Raw genomic sequence first — 10,529 nt, forward strand, 5'->3', positions numbered from 1 at the left:
TAAATGGTGTCCTCCCAAAATCTGTGTCGGCTGGGAACCTCAGAATGTCACCTCATTTGAAAACAGGGTCTTTGCGGATATAATGAGTAAGGACGGAGATGAGATCCTGCTGGAGGAAGGTGAGCCCTCGGTTCAATCTCTGGCGTTCCTATAAGGATAGACGGGACAGACAGAGCTCCATGGAGGGCAGGGGGCCCTGTGAGAACAGAGGCAGAGACTGGAGGGAGGCAGCAACAAGGTCAGGCACACCAAAGAGGCTGGTAGCCACCAGAAGCTGAAAAGAAGCAAGGAAGGATTCTGCTCTAGAACCTTAAGAGGAAACATGGCCTTGCCGACACCTTGATTTCAGACTTCCAGCCTTCAGAACTGTGGGAGAATATGATTCTTTTGTTTCAAGCCTAGTTTGTGGTGATTTGTCCCAGCAGCCTCAGCAAACCAATACACCATCACCACACAGTCCCCTGCCCCAGCTCGGCCCGTCCCCCAGCCTCACTCCAGCCCCAAGGAAGGACCCCACACGTGGACGAGTCTCCAGATGGACGATTTAATGTGTCTGGTTGTGATCAGAGCTGTTTTCTCCCAACCAACATCTCTGAATTCTGCAGCTACAAGGTCTGTTTCTTACAGCAGGACCAGGCCCCTCTCTCCTCCACCCCGGAAGGGGATAATCCCAGAAGGGCCGGACCTGTCCTAGGGACCAGCAGGCATCAGTCCTAGCGGCAGGATCCCCAGCAGGTGACGCCACAGGTGGTCCCTGGGCTCAGCCAGGGGTCCGGCTAGACAGGTCACTGCAGCTTCATGCCGCTGCGGCGCCGTGAGTCCCTCCGGGCAATGGGACTGAAGTTCACGATCTCCTTGTAGATGTGCTCTGTGAAACACACAGGCTGGCTCAAGGTGCGTTCGGGAGGCCAAGGGCAAGAGAAAGCCCCTCTCCCCCGACGAAATGTGGAGCAGAGTTCAGCTCAGGGAGCAAGCAGTGGGCACAGGAGACAGTATCTGCTCAGAGAGGGGATGGCAGCAGGGATCCAGGAGGGCGGCGGGCCAGCTGAGGCCAGGTCTGGAGACAGAAGGGGGCAAAGAAGAGACAGACCAGAACCCCCAAGTTCCCCTGCTCTTACGTTTCCATTCATCCACTGTGAGTTTCTCATGTTCTAAGGAATCATCAAATGGCTGCGGGGCCTCTGTCTCCTCCTCGGGGTCTCGGAAGGGCTCAAAGAAGGGGTGGGCGAGGGCCTGCGAGGCCGTCAGGCGCTTGTCCACATCCAGCTCCAGAATCTTCTCCAGCAGGTCTATGGCTGCGGCGACAGAGGAGGAAGCTCACGCCCCAGGCCTGGGAGAGCCCAGTGGCTGAGCCAGGCCACAGCTGCCCTCCTTCACAGCCAGGCCCCAGCACTCACCCTGGGGGCTGGCACGCGGAAAGAGCTGAGAGAAATCCTTCTTGGGGCTCTGTGGCAGGGCCTGGATGTAGGATTTGGCCTGGAAGACAGAGGAGTAGTGAGTAATGCCCCAAGGTCAGCCTGTCAGGGGTTAGGCCTTGGGGTAAAGGGCAGGGACTCCAGAAAAGCCCCAGAGCTGGGCCAAAGGCTCAGGGCAAAGTCCAAAGTGGGAGGAAGGCAAGAGCACATGCCAGGGCAAAAGGAGGGGGCCAGTGAGGCCTCCTTCCCAATGGCCTAGAGCCCACGTGACCCCCCAGCTGGCCAAGTGCAGAAGCCTCAGCCAACGTAGACCCATCCGCCACTCACTGCCTTGTCGTTCAGCTTCTGCACAAACTCTGCCCCCGGCACCCCGGTCACTTTTAGGATCTGGGACAGCTGGTCCAGGTCTTGGCAGCAGGTTAAGGCTCAGCCTCACTCTCTGCTGGTGGATCTCTGGCTGTCCTTCCCACCGCCCTCCCATCACTCCCCACCCCCACCCCCAGGCACCCGGGCGCTTTCAGGAGAAGGTGCAGGTCTCCGGGAGGCTTCCCGCCCTCCAGGCTGGGTTAAGGGTCCTTCCCCACAGATGCTCCTGGAGGAGCCGCCTTCCAGGTTCCCATCCCTGCCAGTCAGCCACCCTCACATCGGTCTCTTGGTCACTGTCCCCCACCCTCACGCTGAGTTGGGTGCTGCAGAACCACATGTTCTCAACACCCGCACAGGGCCGCTCAGTTAGAGCACGCAGTGCCAACACGAGAAATCTTTCCTACACGGTGGTGGAACAGCAGGTGGCTGCTTTCCAGCAATTCCCTCATCTGCATTTTAAAGCTGTTCTATGGTCAGTCCATGGAGTGGCCAACCCTTGATCTCAGCCCAGGTCTGGAGCTCAGGGTTGTGGGTTCAAGCCTCGTGTTGGGCTCCAAAAACCAAACAAACAAACAAATAAAATCATTCTACAGGAAGCATGTATCACTTTCGCATTAACCAAAAAAAAAAAAGAGAGAGAGAGAGAGAGAGAGGGAGAGATTTAATCAAGTGTCTGTGGAAGGAGTGAATCCCTGGGTGGAGTTTGGCTTTTCCAGCAAAGGATACAATCTTTCCCCTTGAACAGAGTTTTCCCCGTCAGCATCTCCGCCATGATACAGCCCACAGACCAGATGTCCACTGCAGACAGAGGAGAGGAAGCGTCACCTGAACCAGCTGAGCCGGGGGTCAGTCCACCCAAAGTAGCCAGAATGGTGCTGGAGGGGCAGCCAGAGAAGTCCCCCATCCCCTCCCTGGGCAGCGGGCCACTGACCAGTCTGATTGTAGTGCATCCAGCTGAGGATCACCTCAGGGGCCCGGTACCAGCGGGTCACCACGTAGCCCGTCATCTCGGCGTCCGCATGCCGGGCCAGCCCGAAATCCAAGATCTACGGCTCAAGGGACACAGGGAGAAAGAGTTGCCGCACACAGGAGGCTCCCACCCCAACGCCAGGCTGCCCCTGCCCCCACCCGCTCACCTTTAGCTCGCAATCCTCGTTCACAGCCAGGTTGCCGGGCTTCAGGTCCTAGATGAGAGGAGAGAGCGAGCGCTGGGCTGAGAGGCAGAGACGGGAGCTGGTCTCCCTTCCTCTCTCTGGGTGTCCATCTCCTCAAGTGTAAAGTAGGGGGCTGGCCTAGGTGTCCTCTCGGGCCCAGCCAGCTCTAAGATACTCTTGATTCCCGGAGCCTAAGACCCCCAGCTCAAGGCTCGCTTTGTCTGCAGCATCCAGAAAGTTCCCCAGAACACAGCATTCTTCTGAGCAGGCCTTCCTGGGCCAAGGCCGGGTCTGCAAAATCCACATTCCAGGCTCCAGAGGACTTTCGCCTCCCCACTCCTTTCCTCCTTCCCAGCTGTGGAGAATCTCTCCGGGGTAGAAGGCCCTCTGAGGACCACCGCAGAGAAAGCACTCACCCTGTGCACGACCCCAGCTGAGTGGATATACTGCAAGAGAGACAGAGAGAGAGAAAAGTGAAGCCAGCGCCGGGCTTCCATCCCGGGCGCTTCAGGCTAGCTCCAAACCTCCCCCACCCTGTCCCACTGTGCCTTTCCAGCCCTGACAGCCGGACATTCCCCAAACCTCAGGTCTCAACACCAACGCCCCCCTCCCTCCCCGGCCCTCTCCGCTCCCCCTCAGCCCCCTCCTTCTCCCCACACACACACACCTTGAGACCCTTGAGCATTTGATACACCAGGTACTGGATCTTGTCCTCACTGAACTCCATCCCCATGATCTTCTGCAGGTCCGTCTGCATGAAGGGCATCACCAGGTAGCTGCAAAGCATGAGAGCTTCTTGCCAGCCCCGGCCCCACCGCAGCCAGCCAGACCCCCACACGGGCTTCCCGGCTTCTGGCTCCCAGCCCGCCATGGTGGACCCCCACTGGCAGAGTTCAGGATCAGCATTTTAGCTGGAGCATGCTCAGGGAAACCAAATGGAGCTGTGCTCCCTCTCTTCAAAGGCACCCTCTCCTTGCCCTCCTCTGCTGCACCCCCTGACCCCAGGAAGCCACAGCTGTGACTTAGGAGCACCTGCCAGCATTTCCTTCTGCTTCTGCCTAAATATTTTCTCCCCCAGAGGGTCATGCCCGGCTGGGAGAGCTCCACAAACCACCAAGAACATCTGCCCTTCTAAGAAGGAAGTAATCCCACAGCCTCTAGAAGAGCAGAAGGAAGAAGGAGTAGCTGAGCCACAGCACCCTCTGATGGGATTGCAAAACAGGTCAAGGTCAGCAGAATATGGCTGTTGCTCAAGGTAGTAACGGCAAAGTCCAGAACAAAAGATGATAGGTTTAAAAAGGAATATTTACAAAAAAAGAAAAAAAAAAGGATGTGGTGGAGGCCATCTCTTTGAGCTTATGATTTCTTTTTTAAGATTTATTTGAGAGAGAGAGACTGAGAGCATACACGTGAGAGAGAGCACAAGCAGGGCGGAGGGGCAGAAGGAGAGGGAGAAATAGGCTCCCCACGGAGCAGGGAGCCTGATGATTCGGGGTTCAATCCCAGGACCCTGGGATCATGACCTGAGCTGAAGGTGCCCCAAGCCTGTGATTTTCTGAAGCTTTCTTCTACCTGATCATCCCTTCTCCCCCACGGGGACCCTGCTCCATGCACGGTCCCCTCCCCACTGCTGTCCTTCACCTCCGCGTGGACCCAGGTTCTCTCCTCTTGGCTGACAAACTTGTTAAAGTCTTACTGTGCTTGTATCACCTTCTCTTGACTTGATACTTCAAAGAGCCACACCTTCTCACTCTTTCCCTCCCCAACCAAACTTCTAGAAAGAGTGGTTCAACCTCTCGACTCTCTGCCTTAACTTCCAATCCCCTGACAACCTGACCTCTGTTCCCACCCCTTGAAAACTGCTTGGACCACTCTCACCAAGGGCTGCCCAGCAGGCACTCCCATGGCTCCCTTTCTTCCTGTCGGACCTCTTGCAAAGTCTGACCCTCCCTCAAGATTTCTCTGTTGATCTCTTCATCAACAGTATTGCATCGTGTTCTAGCTGAGTGCAGAGCTTCCTGAGTTTCCAGATTTATTTGCAACTGCTGATTAAACATCCAAACGTTTACAGGCTCCTCAAAAGTTGTGTCCAAAACAGAGCTCATTATCTTTCTCCCAAGATCTGTTCTTCCTTCCCCTTGTATTCCAAGCAGGAGCCTGGCATCCTGACTTACTACAGCCCCTCTCCCAGCCACTCCATCTCCCAACAGATATGACCCTTTGACAGTCCTGTCTCCTGACGGTTCTCAGGTCCGCTCTCAGCCTCCCATCACCTCTGCCTTAGTTAGATCCAGGTCTGGAATGCCATTCTCCAGGAGTTCTCTGCTTCTAGAGCTGCTCCCTGTTTCTCTGCCCCCTGCTAAAGTGCACCCCCAAATCTGATCTGACTACTCACCCCAATGTTCAAATCCTCTGTAGACTTGAGGCTGCCTACGGGATCAAGTCTGGACTCTTCCCTTGACCAAACCAGCTGCTGGCCTTCACCAGTCACACTGAACTTACCCATATTCCCCTAACAGTCCAGTCCCAGGCAACGTGGTCGTTCCTTTGTCCACTCAGTTCCTCCTACCTGGGATGCCTTCAGCACCCTCCACCTCAGGCAAACCTCTATCCATCCTTCGGGGCTGAGTTTGAGCCTTGCCTCCTCCCCAAGGCAGCATGCAGTCCCCCGACCATACTTAGAGCACCCACCACACCTCTGTGAGTCTTCCTGTAGGAACTGTACCCCCACCCTGCCAGGGGGCGGGGGAAACTGGTCCACTTTAAATGCCCAATGCTAAGCCCAGCAGCTGGCTTTATAGGAAAAAAAAAAAAACCTCTTCAGAATCGCTGCATTAAATTTAAAACAAAAGCATCCTAACAAAGGGACCTTCAGCTGCATCTGAAATAGAGGTTGGGAGAAAAAAAATGAGAAAAAAAAGTCCACCTTCCCAAAGGTTCCTGCATTTTAGACCAGGCACTGCAGTAGCAAAGCAGTGCATTAAACAACTAAATTTTCTGGTTCTGTGTGACTGTCAAACACCCCATCAGCCAGAGGCGGCCAAGGCTTCCTGCTAGGAAGACCCCCAAGGTGTAGGCCCACACCTGGGCCCCCACGGAATGGCGAGGTAAGTTGGTGCAGACCCTGTGAGGACTGCCAATGAGGTCTTGGTGGTATTAAAGTGCATAATAAGAAAAGCAGAGGAGCAGACGTCTCTTGGCAGGCAAGCACCCCACAGAGCCCCTCCCACCTCTTCCTGCCAGCCCTCCCCCACCAATTCCCGCCAAGAAACTCCAGAGAGAATCACACAGGGGTGAGGGGTGGACAGCCCAGCACAGGAAGCCTACTGCGCAGAAGAGCGAATCTGGACTCTCCCCCAGCTGGCTCCCGAGCAGCAAGTAAGGCCCACAAATGCCCTGGAACCCAGCGCAGCCCGACTCACAAGTCATGGAAACTGCGCAGGGAGGAGGCTGAGGTGAAGACATCCAGGAGCCCGATGACCTGGGGAAAAGGTTGCCAGTGAGGCCGGGCAGCCGCCACAGCCCTCTCCCCCCTTCGCTTGGGGCCCTAGCCACGCACACAACCACCCCCCATTTCCTGGTACACCATCTCTGGCAGGAGGCAGGTCCCCAACCTTCTCCGGAACAGTAAAAAGGGCAGAGGCAGAAGAGAGAGCCCCTTAATTGGGAGCGAGCTTGCAGTACACAGTGATTGCCCCCCAAGTCTGGGGTTCAGGGCAGGCGTGCAAACTCACTCTCAACTCGAGTAGGCAACCATAAGTGGGGAAGGGAATCAAGGAGGGAACAGGGAAGGGGCCTTCCAGCCAGCAGCCTCCCTGCCCTTGACCTTGGGTCTCCCACCATATCCATCCTTGACTGCCAAAGGGCTGGTTCAGAGACAGGGGAAACGTCACCCTGGGGAGGTGTCTGCTGAAGAGGAATGGGGCTTAAGATTTGTGCACAATATTTTGAAATCATTATTTTACCAATCTAGGTATCCCAGAGCAAAGACTGGTTGTTAAGCTCAGCGCTGGATGGCTAGTCTTCCCAGCTGTTTCTATCAGATGGGATATTCTAATGGTTATGCACTGAGGCCTGGGGCCAGGATGCCTGGGTTCAAATCCCCAGCTGGGCCACTAACTAACGATATAACCTATTAGTCTTTCTGTGCCTTGGTTTCCCCTTCTGTCCTTGGGAATAATACTACTCGACTCCTGTAATGTTGGAGTAACACGTTCGTTTCCGCAAAGCTCTGAGGACAGCACTTGGCACAGAGAAAGTGCCCAAGTACCTAGAGTTATTGTTCTTATTATGGGGCCACATGCGGAAGCTACATCAGCCAGGGTGCTGTGCATCCTAGCTCCAAGATCTAGAAAAAATCACAAGTACCTCGGTGCCCACTTCTTCATAACAGAGAGGAAACAGTAAGTTTGCCCCTCCCAAAGTTCATTTTGCTCCACCGCCAAAAAAACCATCCTTTGCACCCTTCCTGGGAAGTAGGCAGGGCAGGTCCTGGCTCCTCATTTTAATGAGGTGAGGAAAAGGGCAGGAGGGGCAGGAGGCGATCCCGATTCCCCTTCCCCTGGCCCTGTCCTGAGCTCTCTGCACCCTCTCAGGCCATCTCTCCCACACATGGGGGTAGGGGGGAAGCTAGTTAGGAGTCTTACAGGGCCCCTCCCCTGCCCGCCCACCCGTTTCAGAGTGGCCCCCAGAGCCCCCGGGCCCAGCCTACGTTCTCATGCTGCATGTGCTTCAGCAGCCGCAGCTCTCGGTAGGCCCGCTTGGCAAAGATCTCAGACTGGAAGGGCCGGCTCAGCTTCTTGATGGCCACCTTCTCCCCTGACCGCTTGTCGATGGCAGAGCTGGAGGGCACGCACAGGTCGGCAGGTTGTGGCTTTCTTGCCGCCCCAGCAGCCCCCACACCACATCCTGTGTGCTATCTCCCAGGCCACTCTGGGGGAGCCCAGGCCATCCTCACCAAAATCCCTCCTGGCCAGCGGGCTGGGCTGGGAAGAAGGGAACCCACCACCTGGGAGGTGACGAAGCAGCTTCAAACGCAGTGAGGGATGGGGGGGGTATTGGGGGGGGCGAAGGGGGCAGTTCTGCACGGGGTCAGACCCAAGTTCAGGCCAACAAGATCCAGAGCCCGGCACTGTGTACCTTGGCAAGTCACACTTCCTCCTCTTTGGGCCTCAGGGTACCCGCTTGTAACAACGGGGATTTGCCTGGATGAACTCTGGGGTCCCTTGTAAGGTTCAAGTCCTGGGGAACCAGACCCAGTCCTAACTCAAACTACAGAGACCCCACAAAGCCGGTGAGGACAGTGAGGTGGTGCCCGCGGTGGCCGCAGACCAGTCTCTGCCACAGCCTGAGGCTTCTGGCTCCCACTCCGCTGCCCCTTCGCGGCCTCCCAGCTCCAAGCGCTCAGCCCGGAAAAGCCTCCGCCAGAGTCTTCCGAGCCCGTCAGACTCGGGGCTTTGGGGTCTTCGCTCAAGGTGGTGGGGGCGCAGCACCGAGCGCCCCCCAGGAGACGGGGATCCCCCCCAACCCCGAGGCGGGTCCGGGAAGAGGTGCACTGGCCGGGCCCGGGTCGTCGGGAGGCTCCACCTGCGTGCCGGTGCCCGCGCGCCCGCCGTAGGTCCCGCCCGACGCCCCGCGCGCCCCCGGCGCCCCCCAGCGGCGCGCTGTCCCGGGGGTCTCACCACACGGCGCCATACGCCCCGCTGCCTACGTGCGTCGGGGACACGTAGGTCTTGGGCAGCTCCCAGGCGGTCTTGTTGACGTCCTGCTTGTAGAAGCCCTTTTTCCGCGTGAAGCTCATCCCGGGCCCCCAGTCTCGGCGGCCCCAGCACGGCGCCTGCGTTCGCGGCCCGCCGGGCTCCCAGCACCCGGCCCCCCGTCCGCCGGTCCGGCCCGCCCCGCCGCCCGCTCCTCCCCCGCGCGAGGGCGGGGTCCCGGGCCCGCGGCGCGTCCCACCTGCCGGCTCGCCCAGGTGCGCCGGGTGCGGCCACGCCCGGACCTGCCCCGACAGCCCCAGCGGTGTGGGGCCCGGGACCAGAGTCGTGGCCCGGGCGTCAGGTGCGCTGCCCCGCAGGAGGGGGTGCTGCGGGCGTCGCCGGCGGCGGGGTAGAGCCCGGGGGCTCTCGCGGGGGGCGTGACGGGGGTGGGGGTGATGAGGGTGGGAAGACAGGGCCGCCCAGGTCCTTCTGGCCCGGGACTCGATGGGAAGGTCTGCGTGGAGGATGGCGGTACGGCTAGTGGAGACAATACTGGAAAAACAAAACGAAACCCCACAATGTTTTGCTTACGGGAAGTTTCAAAAGTACCAAAGTAAACAAAACAGCCCGATGCTGCTCACCACTGAAGGTGCCCGCTCCCGGACTCAGGGGCTCTCTGGACCACATTTTGATAGTGAAGTTCTAGGGAATCTGCGTGACCCCAGTCCCTCAGCTTCAACGATTATAGCAACCCTTAGCCAATTTTGTTTCCATCATTTTGATGCAACACCAGGCATCATGTAATTTCATCCAATATTTTTTCATCGCTTAAAGATTAGGGACTACTTTTAAAACATAACCACAATATTTTTATATCTAAAATTACCAGAATGATTCTATCACACCAACTATCCAGTCCAGGCTCAGATTTCCAGTTTTGCACGGTTTTTTGTTGGCTTCCTGATGCTGCATGAGGGCAATGACAAGCCAGGGCCTTCTGCCACTGTGTCTGGCGACTGGTGCAGCCCAAGGGAGATTCTGTGCTCAAATTAAATCACGGAGGCCTCCCAGAAGGGGGTTGGGACAGAGAATGGCCATAAGGGGTCCACATGTCTGGTCTGACTTATCTGACCCTTCACTGGTCTGGGGAAGGGGTTGTGGAAGGGGCGGGGACCATTGGCTTCACTTAGTCAAAGGGAGAAAGGGTGTCTTGAAGAAGGAAAGGAACTTGCTTGTGGCCTACACCAAGGAGGGACCTCACTAGGGAGTCTGCAGGCCCCAAACCCTGGGCCCCAGTCCCCCCACACAGTCTGGAAGACCACCACAGGGTGAGGGCGGCAGGGTGATCCCACAGTAATACCCAACAGGCGTATCTTTCAGAAAATCTGCCTTATTCATATCTGGCACACAGTAGGATATCAAAAGCTGTATTGAGAATGAATGGAAGAATCAGCCCATTCGAAGTGAAAAAACCTTTCCGGAACACTTGTGCGTGCCATGGGCCAGTCATTATTATGAGGGTTTTACATATACAACTCCCTTAGTCCTGGTGAGAGGTCTCTGAGTCAGTGTTATGATTATGCTCAATTTAGGGATGAGGAACCTGAGGTACAGAGAGGTTAAGTAACTTGCTGAAGGTTGCACAGTGGCTAAGGGGCAAAGCTGGGTTGAAGAAGTGAGCGGACCCTGGTTCTAGAGGCTATGTTCTCGGCTCCAAGTCTGTGCAGTGTCTCTGAGTTGAAAGGCCTTGCTTCTTAAAGGCAATGGTCTGCATTTCACACTGTCCCCCTCACTCACGTCATGAGGACATGTCTATTGATCAAACTGGGTCTCCCTCCGCACATCCTACATGAGGGTATCTGGAATATTCTCCACCCTCTTCCCTGCCCCTCCCCTGC

At 56.8% G+C, this 10,529-nt stretch overlaps 1 protein-coding gene across 1 annotated transcript; it reads right to left on the reverse strand.

The window, feature by feature from the left end:
* Nucleotides 1-522: 522 nt before the first annotated feature.
* On the reverse strand, nt 523-8,823 carry MAPK13 (mitogen-activated protein kinase 13). Its single transcript, XM_080805126.1, has 12 exons — nt 8,617-8,823; nt 7,647-7,776; nt 6,358-6,416; nt 3,603-3,711; nt 3,352-3,381; nt 2,918-2,965; nt 2,713-2,827; nt 2,508-2,579; nt 1,743-1,822; nt 1,398-1,476; nt 1,119-1,295; nt 523-868 (listed from the first exon to the last, which is right to left on the reverse strand). Exons 1-12 carry the CDS (start codon nt 8,733-8,735, stop codon nt 786-788), a joined length of 1,101 nt encoding a protein of 366 aa, XP_080661252.1. The 5' UTR covers nt 8,736-8,823; the 3' UTR covers nt 523-785.
* Between the last annotated feature and the right edge of the window lie 1,706 nt (nt 8,824-10,529).

The sequence above is a fragment of the Martes martes genome, assembly GCF_963455335.1.
Source record: "Martes martes genome assembly, chromosome: 6".
NCBI classification, from domain to species: domain Eukaryota; kingdom Metazoa; phylum Chordata; class Mammalia; order Carnivora; family Mustelidae; genus Martes; species Martes martes.